The sequence below is a fragment of the Leuciscus leuciscus genome (assembly GCF_965113295.1).
Source record: "Leuciscus leuciscus genome assembly, chromosome: 4".
Classification (NCBI taxonomy): Eukaryota; Metazoa; Chordata; class Actinopteri; order Cypriniformes; family Leuciscidae; genus Leuciscus; species Leuciscus leuciscus.
The window spans coordinates 20954826-20970012 of NC_138728.1; the positions used below are offsets into that span (position 1 = coordinate 20954826).

At 39.1% G+C, this 15187-nt stretch overlaps 1 protein-coding gene across 2 annotated transcripts in view; it reads left to right on the forward strand.

Annotated features, from left to right (window-relative positions):
• The window catches only part of iqsec3a (IQ motif and Sec7 domain ArfGEF 3a), a 158385-nt gene that overhangs the window by 119328 nt on the left and 23870 nt on the right, over positions 1–15187 (forward strand). For both annotated transcript variants that reach the window (XM_082167376.1, XM_082167377.1), the window contains exons 6-8: positions 5500–5622; positions 8066–8232; positions 11155–11294. In XM_082167376.1, coding sequence (XP_082023502.1) covers positions 5500–5622; positions 8066–8232; positions 11155–11294 — 430 coding nt within the window. The remainder of the gene's footprint in view (positions 1–5499; positions 5623–8065; positions 8233–11154; positions 11295–15187) is intronic.

The window sequence follows — 15187 nt, forward strand, 5'->3', positions numbered from 1 at the left end:
CACTCTCGCACGTACTGCAATGTTGTGCAACAATGATATTACAGCACAGCACTTTTGTGGCGCACAGAGAAGACACCCACTGGACTTCTGAAAAGCCAGAAAACGTAGCTCCCACCTCCCTAAAGTGCGCTTCACAATACTTTGGGCAATACGGTGAGCCTCATTGAAATCTGCTTCCCTGTTATTGGCAGGATTATACAGGGGTGAACAGATCCTGATCCGCTGTCCCCAAGCAGCCTCCACTGTCCCTGCGAGTTTTGGGCCTCTTGACCCACAGTTGAGTTGGTAAAGATAAAGGAGTCATGCATGCTTGCTTCTAGGCCACCTTGCCACAATGTCTGTTATCAAATATATATATATATATATCAAATATATATAAGTCCATCACCAAGTACCTGAAGGAAACTGCCTGTTGCAAAAATCAGCTGAGGCCCAATGACATTGAACAGTTGGACTATTTCTCCTTGTGGCAGACGTATCCGTCAATGACAGCCATATCATCAAGCACATCCAGAGGATTTTGATGCTGCCAAATGAAGGCATTTATAGTAGACTGTATACTCCGTGGTCATCTCTGTCTTTCTCTTTGCCTTTTTCTTTCTCTCACTCTCAATTGAAGAACATGGTGTAGTGCCGACATTATTTCCTCTGCAAGACTACTGAAGTGTGAACTTTATTTACTATCCCACAATTGCTCATAGGAACCATATGATTAAAGGTTTTCAGGCTGTGATAATATTCACATATCATACACTGCCTATCATCTATTCCACTAATTGCAAAAGGCCCTACTTGAAGAAACTAAATCCCTGATTTGAGAAATTGTATTGATTAGCTCTTTCCTAAATGTATTCTCTAATTGTAAGGTTTATAATGGCCAAAGATTGTACTTTTATAAATGTATATACATTTATATAAAGAACAGTGAAGAGCGTGTGCGTAGGCAGACTGATGAAGACAAAGACGGATAAAGCTCCAATACAAGGTTTAGTATAATAATCCAAACATGTATAAATCCAGTTTGGAGGCGGACGAGGAGATGGAGAAGGGATGGTAAGAGGAGGAGAAGGGACAGTAAGAGGAGGCGAAGGGATGGTAAACACAGGCAGAGGAAATCAGGGTGGAGTTGATGGTGGCAGCAGCCAGAGAGGAGATGAAGGGGTGAGTGTCTGGGTGCTGCTGACCCAGAGCGCTCCCAGGATGATAGCCAGCGATGAAGGTAGGAGCTAGGGTGGCGATTTGGGGGGCGACGTCCTGGCGACGATCAACGGCAAGGTCACATGTTACATGCCACTGAGAGGAGGATGAGGTGACACCACAGGACTGTTGGGAGATGATGACAATTGGGTGGTAAGGGTGGCTGAGGACTGGAGGGAAGATAGGAGTTTAGCGAAAAACCCGACAAAAAACAGAGCATTTTCCATGGTAGTTTGGAGAGGTGGCGGGAGAGGGAGGCTGGGCGGGGCTAACAGGACTGAAGACGACAATATACCTTATGGTAAAATTAAGGGATACAGGGAATTCGTATCTCCACACCATAACTATCACCATAAGGTTTAGTGTGCTGGAAAGGAATGTCTTGCTGTTCAAGTCCGCTTCCACTTTAGATGGTGTGGCACAGGGGCTAAAACTTAGGAGCACGTATATAAGGAACTATCCATGATTTGGAGTATTCCCTTAGTACACTTGAACAAGGCATTTATCCCAAGGTTGCTCCAATTGTATTGTCTCTGTAATAAGTGAATGCTGCAGCCATGGCTCCAGAGTCTTTTGTAATCGGCCACCGGGAGCTCAGAAATTGTACTAACCAGCTCTTTGGTGATGTTCACTACCTCTTCTCTCTCTCCCCAAACCTGATGATCCCCCAGCTCTGCAAAATCTGTTGCAGTTGTTGTACCTAAGTAAGGGCAGCGCAACACCCATAAGGACCTTCATTTACCTTCATTTATATAGCGCTTTTAACAATATGAATTGTTTCAAAGCAGCTTTACATTCAACTTCTGCAACCGCTGCGATCTTCTTCTCCTGGTTCAGGGATCTTAAGTACTTGAAATTTTTCACTTGTTTGATTTTAATCCTCTGGAGGTGAACGTTCACCGGTGATCCCTTGTTGGTGAGTGCCTTGGTCTTATCGATGTTGATCTTCAGGCTGAGTGGTTCAGCGAATCTGGCAACATCGTATAAGGTGTCGGTTGCCTCGGCTTCCATCCTGGCCAATATGGTGCTGTCATCTACAAACGCCAGGTCATTTGTGTAGCCGTCGATGCCTTATTGGACTCCTCACTTGTCCTTGAATGTTTTTCTCATGATCGAGTCGATCACTGAGTTGAACAAGATTGGGGAGGTGACATCTCCTTGACGCACCCCAGTCGAAATCTACTAACTCTACCAACTAGCTCAAGAGTTGAATCACTCATTCACTTTTCTCTTTATTAGTCTACTTATGAGTGAAACTAATGAGTCAGATCATTTCAGACACTGAGTGCACCAGAAGCCAGAGCTGCAGATTCCATCTTCTGCTGAGACATGGGAATTAATTTGGTGTGACCATCACAGTGCTTGGATATTTTCTAGCTGAATGTATATATTGGTTGTATAATCGTGAATTTGATATTGTCCACTATGGTTTTGGACACCACTACAACCGGTAATCCCATCAAATAGAGCACTATATAAGGGTATAGGGGGCTATTTCGGACACAGCCATACACAGTGTTGGGGGGCTCTAGGACCAGTGTTGGAAATCACTTGTGTTAGACCAACTGGGTTTGCTAACAGGTTGCAGTTTATAAAGATTACTGGGTTTCCTGCGGAAACTGGATTCACTCCCTCTTTATTTTTTTTCTGATTGATATCATATTGCATACCATAGAGAGTTAACCTGTTGATGTCAAGTTGTACTTCATGATAGTAGATACAGTAATTTGTATGGTGGTTTGAAAAAATAATCTATACATGAAAAGCCAGAAAAGGCTTGTACAAGTGCTATTTAAGTCAACCAGAAACATGGTCAACTAGTAGGCCACAGCTTTAGTTGTCTTCAGCTGTTTCTAATAATTACAACACTTTGTTGACTGAAAATACAAAAGTGATGAAAACAGTCCTCTGGGCATCACTTGATTGGTAGCAGCGACATTTGCATTAATTTCATATGCAAACACATAAAAGCAGATCATCTTAGATGTCTTCAGCTCCAAGTTCATGTTATTTTCACTTTCACATAATTCCAACATCAATGAAGAGAGGAACTTTCCTCCTGCTGGTCTCCTTACTGTAGAAATGCAACTTCAGTCATGATTCACAATGTTCAGCAAGTGGCTAATCTGTTAATCCCAAAACTCACCATCCATCCAGGGTGTTTCCTTGATTTCCACCTAAGACGCTGGGATAGGCTTCATCATCCCCGCTATCCAACATAGGACAGCATTTTGGAAAATGGATGGATGTCTGATCTCTGTACAATAGTAATATTTTTGTATCTAAAACTATGCATACTCTACATTCATACTTCTGCAATGCAGTATCCGAGTACATTTTGACCATTCTGAAGCTGCATGCTGAAAAGCAAAAATGTGTTCTGCTTTTGATGCAGAAACAGTAGATTTGGGTTTCAATTTCTATTTTTACTACGTCAAAACAGATGGGGGAGATTAAATTAGTATTAATGTTTAATGCAGTCCTTAGTATACAAAGCATCATTGTGAACAAGCTTTTAGAGAAGATTTTCCAGTGTTTTTCTGCTAGTAATTTTTCATGAATTTTTGTACTCTGCTAGAGCAACAACACAAACTCAAGTGAGACCAAGCACTTGTTTTTTCACATTTTCCAAACTGAGTCTCACAGGCATATTTCGCTGTAGTGAAGAACCACATTTCAGAAAACTCTTTTTATCCAAAAGGTAATCGATGGGAATATTTTCTGATTCTTTTATGATCTGAGTCCCATCAGTGGAAAGATAACAGGTTAGACGGGATGGACGTTACTTTAAAGTCTTTCTCTCCTGTTCTTTGTTTTTCCATCTCTCTGAGGAGAAATATAAGGAACACATGGTCTGTGAGTGGAAAACAATTGAAAAACTTTTAGATAAAAAAAACAAAAAAAACATAGCCTAATGCAGTGTTATTTTTTTGCTCCCTTTTTGCATTTTATTGTTAAACAGCATTTATGTTGTCTGATGTTTAAATTGTATCTGCTGTTCATGAGATATCATTTTTAATTTCTCTGAACTTGTGTTCACAAAAAAATAAACTGATAAAAGCATAACTGTGATACAAACCCATGGTCTGAATTGGATTTGCCCCAGTGTGTTTGGTAAATTGGTAAAGTGGGTTTGATACGTAGATATGCTTTTTAGCTACATTGTGAGGGAGAACGCTTGGGCTTTTTACATAATAGGGAGTGTTATATATTTGTCATTAAGTAGTATGAGTGTTCTTCATACTACTTAATATTTCTTCATACTGAAAAAATGGCTGCTGAAAATTCACTCAACCATTCATATATTTGTTTGCATCTGTTCGGTGCTGAGGGAACTGACTAGCAGTGACTTCCTGTGGGTCTTAAGCTTAGGGTATACAGCATCGAGGGCAAATACATTTTTTTCTTCACAAAGTAGGGTGGAATGGAGTAAAAAAGTGACTTTATGTACATATGAACATATACATGCACATTAAAGAGATGTTAATTATGGACTTTATTAGAAATACAAGTATATTTAAATGTAAATAATGGTATGTGCCTGTTTAAAATGTTTATGCTTTTCAGATATGTGATCTTTGCGTGTGTAAATACACTATTGTCCATTCCATTTCAGCTTTGTTTCTCATTTTGAAAGGATATTCTTCAGCAGCATTATAGAGAGAGAGAGAGAGAGAGAGAGAGAGAGAGAGAGAGAGAGAGAGAGAGAGAGAGGTGAACAGATTGTCTTACTGTTCTTGGATATTTATTTCCCGGTAGAAATGTGTTACTCTCTCTCTCTGTCTCCCTGTGCACCCGCTCTAAAATTGACAGCCGTTTCTCTTTCTGAAACCTCCAGCTGGCAGCTCAGCATTATAAACATGCAAACATGGGTGGAAGTAAAAATAATTCTCGTTTATATTTCGCTTTCGTACAGACCACTTAAATTGCATGTAATAAACATTTCCGTGGTTCCGAATTAGTCAATCCAGAGTGAGGCTTCAGTTGTTTCTGAGGCTGGGAACGGAAACATTTTTGCCATTAAATGTATATTTTGAACCCAAAAAAAGAACATTCTGTCATCATTTACATTTACAAACATGTTCATGTCATTGCAAACATTTACGAAACAGAAATATTACCAATATCCAAAAAACAAACAAAAAAAAGCATCCGAAAAGTCTCATAAAAGTAGTCCACTCATAAAGTTGACCGTTGAGTCACCCCTTGGTCCATAAGCTTTCGCATGTCTGCTTAATACCTTGTTTTTCCTTACACTATCTCTCCCTCTCTCAAATTCTGTCTGTTCCTTCATTTTGATAGCTGTGTGGTGGATGAGATGGATTTCTCTGGGATGGAGTTGGATGAGGCTCTGAGGAAGTTTCAGGCTCATATCCGTGTGCAGGGTGAAGCGCAGAAAGTGGAGAGACTGATAGAGGCATTCAGGTGAGACTCCAGACACTGTTACACTCTCTTGCACACACACACATAAATGCTCTAGCCACCTTCATGTGTGAGGGGAAGATAAGAGTAGAGGCTGATGGGATATCTGTGCTTATGAACTTTTTTCATCCCTGTAGCACTAAAGGATAAAAATGCTGAACGCTCTCCCTAAATCAATCGCATTTTCAAGGAATATGGCGCTGTGTTACATAAAAGTAGAAGCTGTTGCACTGCTGCACTGCTGCAATAGTTACTTTCTGTTTAGATTGGAAAGCAATTGAGTAGTTGACATGAAACATTTTTGGAAGTTTATGCAGTGTAACATTGTTTTGAATAGTGTTTTGCTAATTATGCAAAAATTATTAAGGTTACACTTAAAATATTAATTTCCCTTAAAAAAATATATATAATTAACCTTAACCCATGTTTCAAATTAGCTTTTATTTTAAATAGCTTCAATTTGATTTGTTTAATTTTACTTTAGTTTTAGTCATTTTGCTATGTGCCTTTGCCATTCTTACTAGTTTAGTCATTTTATTACTTCAATTTAAACTTTTTTTTTAGTAAGTTGCCAATGCAACATTAATTAATATTTTTTTTTAATCTAATAAAAATATATTTTATTTCATCTGTATTTCAATTAAAACAATGTTTAATAGTTTTAGTTGTAGTTAGTTTAACAATAACAATACTGCATATGTGATATCACTTTAATCTGTGCAAGTGTAGAACGTTTCTCCTTTGAGACAGATGGGAGCGTGGGTTTCCTTGACAATGATGATCTGATAATCCAAATAATCATCTTGCTAGAACAATTACTTTCCATTCATACGCAGCAGAGGCTCTTATTGCGATTTTGAATCATATTGCAGTTGCAGCTATCATCGCTTCTGGGGTGATAGCCAAATATGCTTTTGTTTCCAGCACTGGAAATAACAAGTCTGCTGATGATCCTTATGCTGTGTGTGCGAGAGTGTTGCACACGTCTGCATCTGTCTGCGAGACACTGGTTTATAAATAACTGTGGTTGCATAACACAATCCAGCCTGTTCCCGGCTGTCTCTCCTGCATCGCCTTTGATATTTCCCAAATCTATAAAAAGAATGAGAGAAGGGGTAAATGGATGTAAAATATAACATTTACAAAAAACAATACGACTTTTTAATGAATAAAAGGCATTCCTCATTACTGTAGTTCACTAAGTATCACTACAATTGCTAAGACTTAGGGTTAGGGATTCTAACAGACCTTCCATTTTAAACTTCAGTGCATAAATACAATATAGGAAAATTGGAAACATTGGAAAAACGTGCGTATACTTACATTTTTACAAAACTTCTACAAAAACGTGCTTGCAATTCACTACAGTTTCCAGCTGAAATGAACACTAGAGGCTGTAAAACACCAGCAACTTGTATTCGTTTTCACTCAAATCATGATTACAGGAGCAGATAATGGATTACTAAAGACTTATTTTCGCCATGTTCCTTTTGACGCTTGTGTCACATTACCAGCTCAATTTGTATGGATTTTCAAATATAGTAAACTTGCTCGGAAGCAAGTTGTGGGATTTTAACACTATTTGTTATTGTTAAAATCCCACATTGACTTACACTGAAGGAGAGAGACAAGTCATATTAGGAGAATATTGTAGAATATCAGTCATAGAATAGTGGAACCTATTGACTCTATGCCAAAAGCAACTATCTAGCAACACCCTACCCAGAGAGCAATATAGTGTCCGAATGACGTATGGAATCCACGTGTACCAGATGTAGGCCGGATCTGGGCCGATTCTATGTTGCTGACTGGTTAGCATCCAACCCCAGCACTCCAGCAAGCACTTAACAAATCCCTGATCCATCCATTGATACCCTGATGATGTTGTGGGAAGTTTTGCAAAATTTTTTTTTAGTTTTTTATTCTACAATTTTAAGGCACAATACAATATACATATATCATGTAATGACTGTATATTTGAATTACATTTCATGGTTCTTCCATCTTGTCGGGTTTAAGCATGTAATAACACAAGTTATTACATGATTATAGATGATACAATCTAAAAGTAACACATTATATGAGGTATGAGGCATTTGCAATAAATTAGTTAATTGACTAATTAACTACCACAATTGTTGGTAGTAGGGACTTTTACATCTCAACTCAATACATTTTGTTTCTTTTTTACATAGGCTTTTTGGAGTTTTACTCCAAAGTTTTACAGTGTATATGATATTCAAAAAAAGTAATAAATAAACATACAAATAAATAAAAAATAACACACAGTACAACGCTTTTAATAACCTGTTGTTACACATGGACAATCACAGATGCAAATGATTTATGACTACAAAAGCTAAGCAGCAGAATGGTCTATTTACAAAAAATGTATAAAATAAACTTAGCTGTTGTTTGTCTGTTTATTGTTTCCTGTTGTTCTCAGTCAGCGTTACTGTATGTGTAACCCAGACGTGGTGCAGCAGTTCCACAATCCTGACACAATCTTCATCCTTGCATTTGCCATCATCCTCCTGAACACGGACATGTACAGTCCCAACATCAAACCTGACCGTAAGATGATGCTGGAAGACTTCATCCGCAACCTAAGAGGTGAGACATAAGGAAGATGTCTTAAAACTAGCGAATTCATTAAAATGTATCAAGGGTTGACCAAATATAAAACTTATAGTCTATTCTTAAAAGTATATAAAAAAAACTGCACTTGAAGATATTATAGTATTAATTAAGGCCACTTAAGTGTACACTCTAAAATTAAGCGAAATACAGTTAATACAAATTTTGACTATAATGCATGTCCAATTAATTACAATTGACAATGAAGTATAAGAAAGTATGAAATTCAGTTCACTCTTAATGTCAAGGTTTATGTTCTGTGTTATTGCGTTTTTGTTTCTGTCTTTTGTTTCCTATCTTTTGTTTCAGTTCAGTTTTACCTTTGTCCTGAGTATTTGGGTTTTGTGGATTAAACAGTAATTTGTGTTGGATTGTACCAAAATAGTGACAGTTGAACCCACCATCACAACAAATATAGTAAAATGGATTGCCCATCGCAACATGCATGATCTCTGGAGGAATATGCAGAGGAGGTCCTGGACTTGTACCATGAAGCGTGCTGGGATGACGAATCTCTCAAGTACATCTTTTGGAGCTGAATGGACAGCATCTTAGGCCAGATGCTGCTTCTGGAGGAGGACCACTTTCTCCTTGTTGACTTCATCAGCTATGCTTTGTGACTGTGTGGATCCTCACAGAGGCAGTCGTTGAGGAAGAGAATCAACTCCGACTCCCTAGAGCCTGTACCATCGCCAGCAGCCATCTCCCTGCTTGCTCCAGACCAGAAGCCTCATCTTCCCAGCCCAGAAAGCCCTGGAACTACTGGAAGACCTTCCTCCAAGGATACAGTGATGACACCTGAGCCTGCCACAGAACCAGAGACTGAGCCCGCCAAGGACTACAAGCTTGAGCCACCTCCAGCCACAGAGCAAGAGCTGGCCACCACATCCATCCCGGAGCTATAGCCATTTGCCACATCCATTCCAAGGCTGGAAGCCACCGTTAGGTCCATCCCAGAGTCGATGTCATTGGGACAATCCACACCTCATTGACTTTGAGATAGAGCCAGCTTCCACCCTTATCCCTGCTCCTGAACTTGATATTCCTCAGCCGTCCCCTAGAAATTTCATCTGGACTCACCTGCACCCGCTGGTGCCTCGCAGCTCCTCAGCTTCACCTGCACAGCTGTCACTCCAGCTCTCCAGCTCTGCCTCGGGTCCCTTCACCACCAGCATGCTCTGTGAGGCGGATCCCCAGGCTACACCTCCGTACTTCAAGCCCATATCTCCACCTCGACCTGTCAGCCCTTCTGCTCAGCCTTAGCTCTGCGCTCCCTCAGCTCAGCAATGGTCAGCCATCTTTCGGGCTCCACTGGGCTCCCACATCCCTCCAGCTCTGCCTTGGTCAATTGTCCTGGTTTCGCCAAAGACTTTTTGGCCTCCAGCTGTGCCTCAGCCATCCACCCCTTCGACTTCACCTTCCTTGCGACTCCTCCACTGTCCTCACTCCCTTCAGTGTCACCCCATTCTGCCAGGCCATCATCTCCGCCTCGGTCCCTCAAGCAGACGGCTCCACCTCGGAGCCCGAGGCCCTCATCCTCACATTTTCACTGGGCTCTCCACCCTATCCAGCTCCTCCTCAATCGGTCGGCCCCCAGGCTACGCTCAGGAGGTCCATCTGGTCTCCACCTTGGCTCTATCCTCCGTCGGCTCTGGCGTTCCTTTCTGCAAACTCCCCCAGTTCCCTTTCCATCACCAGTTCTTTGGCCTCCACCTGAACCCCCTCCCTCCCTTCCTTTTTTTGGGGGATTAAAGACTATTTATGTTGTGATTCTGAATCATTCATGTTGTATTGCACCATAACAGTGACACTTAGTATATTATTTTAAAGTATATTAATTCCGTAATAAGTACTCTTTTTAAAAGTATGTACTTTTCCCACAAGTGTCATTTCTCATGCTTTGCATTTTTCCTGCCTTTCCTTTTGTAAATGCAAATTGTTGTTTTCCAATTGGTATAAAGCATATACACACATACGCTTACACTTTCATTTCATCATAAGTTGGGTCAGGATCATTTCACATGACTAACTGAGTGGGCGAAACCTAATTAAGCATCAAAATATAATGCTATTGAAAGTGCCCTATGGCACATTAATTTAATGAAAACCGCCCAGTGACATCAGCGCTCTGTTAATCTCACAGTGTAGACTTTAATTTTCCATTACTCTGTGACACAAAAAAAATATCTGTACATTAGCAGATCTCACTTGGTCTGCCTGTATTGCTTTTTTTTCCTATAAACTCCAAAAACTCCTACCACTTGATCCACTCTGCTGCCAATCCCACAATCCCACACATCACTCAGCCCTCGCCCGTAGGGTAAAAAAAAAAAAAAAAAAAATTATTTCGAATTTCCACCTCTTCATCTATCTCCTCATCTGATTTTGCATAACATTCCCTAATGTTTTCGTGACTCCTCAAGTCTCCCTATAATTTCATTAGGCAAATCTGTTTTGCTGCAAATTATGTTCATAATGCAGATCTAGGCTAGTAGTTAGATAAACCACTTTCTCTTCAGACAAATTCATACAATGGAAAATACATATTCATTTTTACGCAGTTTGCAAAAAAACCTTGACTATTCTTTTAGACTCAGTAGAACGTAAACTCTGTTGACAGAACATGTGGCACATAATGCAGATAAGGCGATGAAAAACACCACAGGAATGTTGTGGACAAAGAACCGTGGAATTTTATTTATTTGTCGCAATGGTATATAACACAATTAGATGTGCCTACAAGATGTGTTTATTTTGTTGTGTGTTAAAGGCTGTTGCCTAATGGCAGGATATATAATATTATTATAAAAATTAAATTTTTTCTGTTCATTTATACTATTCCATACTTTTTGTGTTTTATATAATCAAATTTTATATACTTTGTGTGTTTTTACTTAGGGGTTGATGACGGTGCAGATATTCCACGGGACATGGTAGTGGGAATATATGAGCGTATTCAGCTGAGGGAATTGCGATCGAATGAAGACCACGTCACTTATGTCACCAAGGTGGAGCAAAGCATTGTGGGAATGAAAACGGTAGGTTTTCATTTTGGGCTTTTCTTTGCAGGTAATATCCGTATCAGACTGCATCCAAATATTTTCTACCTGACACTTGAATTTTTCACCATTCCTCCAACATAACTGAATATTACAAGTTATTATTTTGACATGCATTCAGTATACCACCCTGGGATCATATTAAAATACGATAGGTGTCCTGCTGTTTCACCTCTACCATCTCTAAATGCTGCATGCATGGAGTGGCTTAATATAATAATTCATTGGGCAGCTGGTGATTCATTGCAGCTCATGCCTGTAGCATTGCTGCCATTCCTCATTACTGCAACAGAATAACTGTGGCATTGAATAACCTCACTGGCCTTTTTTCTTCATTACCTTACTTCACATTCACCCCTCACTGTAAGCTGTTTCCCACACTATAACTATGCGACATGTGAAAATTAACCAATATATTTTTGCCAGTAAAAACATCTTAATCATGCAAATTTTACTTGAGAAGGAAAATGATATATTATGATTGAAGAGCATACTTTGATATTTTAGAGTAAATTATTCGCCTGTTTTTACTTTTTCGTTCTAAAATGTGTTTGAGTTATGCTTAAAAACAAGAATTTAATGCAAGATATTATTTGCTAATGGGGTAAGAAAAAATAAACTATTCTCTGAAAACACTTCTTAAGATCTTATACAGCTTTGCCCCTCAAGTGAATGTATGTTGTTTAAGGATATTTTCCTCCCGGAGGAGGGAGGAGCCAGGGTGGGGACGAAGGCGAGAGTAGCTAGGGCAGATACGTAGGCAGGATTAACCATGGCGGAGACGAAGGTGGGAGGAGCCAAGGAGTAACCCTCAGCAGGAGAATCAGGATGCAGGCCCACATAGAGGAAGTACCAGGTGGGACCAGAGGGACAACTTACTGAGATTGAGCTGGTGGTGTTGGAGACCCAGGCGGAGCCGAAGGGGCCGGAGAGACCAGGCGACATCAAAGGATCTTGAGAACAGGGCGAAGCCGCAGCAACGAGCGGCCGAGATGGAGCCAAAGTTACCGCTGACTAAGGTGAAGCTGGAGGGAAGAAGGAGCCTGACCCAGCCAAAGGGGTGGAGGGACGAATCGCAGATGAAGGGCGACGACTGACCAAGGTGGAGCCGAGGGGGAAAGGAGCCAAGGTGGAGCTGATGGGGTGAGGTAAATTGATGGGTTTGGAGGTTCTAGGCGGTGCCAGAGGGTTGACACTCCAGGGCGTAGCTGGCGAACTGGAAGCCCCGGGCTGATCCAGGATATTAGATACAGACAGTTTAGGTGGAGCCGAAGGGCTGGAAGGAGCCAGCAAAGACAGGGACAAAGAACTGGGTAGCCCAGACAGGGGTTTACAAAACAGCCTCCTTGACCAATACAGGGCAGGAAGAGTTTTAAAGCGGGCTCCTTGGTCGACACGGGACAGACAGATACTTCAGGAATGGCCCTCTTGGCCGACACGGGACAGGCAGATAATTCAGCCTGGGCTCATGCTCGGCTCATGTGATCCTCCTCCATCTCACCAATGGTAAAGGGGAATCCGCAATGAAACCGGACCTAGTCCATGGCCGTCTCTGGGCAAGCGTGCTTTAGTCCGTGGATTCAAACCTGCCCAGAAAAGAGGCTGACGTCATCATAGTGGATGAGATGTTGCAGATCCAAAAACCTCCATATGTGTTCCATGAAGGACAGAGCCCCCTGTGAGAGGAGGAGGATCTTTACTGCTGCTAGATCCATTGTGCTGAGTCTTTTCTTCTGTCACACTCACAATTGATGCAAATAAATAAAAGAGCTGGATCTAAACACAGGCAATTGATTTTAATTCGATTGATACTAAGACTTGGCAGAACAACAGACAATAAACTGAAAGAAACACAGGGCTTAAATATCCAAACAAGCTAATCAACTAAACCATCAACAGGTGTTCAGTGTGATCAATCAAATGAAAAAACAATGGAAACAAACTCAACCACATGAAACGGAACCAAAACACGGTATAAACCCACACAAAACAAACACAAGAACAGATCATCCGTGATAATCATCCTCATTATTTCTGCCCTATTCATCAGAACTGGCTCAAAGATAAAAAGCTATTTCTCTATAGGTCATTTAAATCACTCTGTCTCTCTGTTCAGATTTATCTTCTTTTTTTTTCCCCCACACAGATTTATGAGCACACCTGTCGCTGTCATTAAAAAGCCTTTTAATGGTTTTATTGTTTCGTTCTCATAATGTCTGGTAGAGGACAATGCCTTAATCCAGAAATGGGTGCAGTAATGCAGTGTGTGTAGTAAGATTAAGTGATCAACTATAGGATTTTGTTCTCAGAAAACAGTAAATGCTGCAATTGTAGATCTTTCTCTTTGTTTTGAATCAGTAACATGTATGGCACTTTACCACATGTGTGTTTTAAATATGTTTAGTTATTTACTGGGTTTGCTGCTGATGTTGCTCAGGGCTGCATTTCCCAGAAGCATTGTAAATCTAAGTAGATTGTAAAGACTGTTCTGGACCATTGGTTTTCCAAAACATAGTGAGCAGCCTACCTGGGCTGCAATTTTAGGCATCATATGTGCCATTGCAACAAAAATAAAATAAAATAAATAACTAAAATTCAAAATGGTGACTGCTCGAGAGAAATGTTGACTATAAAATACTTTTTAACTATGCTCGGTTTTAAAAATCGATTGTACATCATGCCCTAATGCTCATTATCATAGTCATTGTATGGCAACTTATCATTTGAAACCTTTTTACTAGATATGTTTTTAATTCTGGCAAACATATTCCTATAGTATTTAAGCAAAGGCAATGTAGAATGAAATATTCTGTTGCTAGTCAGTCTCTCTCAAGGTTCTGCTATTGAAGATATTCTCCATTTGCTGCAATGCAGTCTTTCTCTAGTGCTTAGCAACTTAGCGATCATAGAAATCAGGGACTTTTATTTATTGAAATCCTTTCACATTCACCAACAGCACAACTCTAACTGACTTACAAAAATGTTTCATTCTCTCATAGCCGGTAGTCATATTTATTCACCTTACACTTAAAAGCAAACAGAAAACAAAAACTGATTTAAATAAGTCATTTTCATTTCATAGGCATGGATGGATTATAAGAATACATTTGGTAGTATCATTTTTTATAGTATAATTGACAATATATTATTATTATTTGTATTTATTTTTTTGAGAATGTGTGCATAGATGACAATTCTTCATTAAAGAATAAGCAAATAAACCAACCCTAAATAATAAATAAACCCAATTTTGGGCTTAAAATCCTTATGGAGAAGCACTACTGCTCAATATAATATATAATTAATTGTGAATGATTTAATCCTGCAGCCCTCCAAGAAATATGGAATAATTAAATTGCCACCAGCAGCTTTTATTTTATATATAAGCTAAATATATATATATATTTTTTTTTATAATATATATATATATATATAAATAATTAATTAATTATATATATATATATATATATATATATATATATATATATATATATATATATATATATATATATATATTATGGCAAGCCGTTCAGGAAATAATTATATTTATAATATGAAGTCTGAATATATAGAATGAAAGTCTGAATATATATATATAGAATGAAAGTCTGAATATATATAGAATGAATGTCTGAATATATAGAATGAAAGTCTGAATATATATATATAGAATGAAAGTCTGAATATATATAGAATGAATGTCTGAATATATAGAATGAAAGTCTGAATATATATATATATAGAATGAAAGTCTGAATATATATAGAATGAATGTCTGAATATATAGAATGAAAGTCTGAATATATATATATATAGAATGAAAATCTGAATATATATATAGAATGAATGTCTGAATATATATATATAGAATG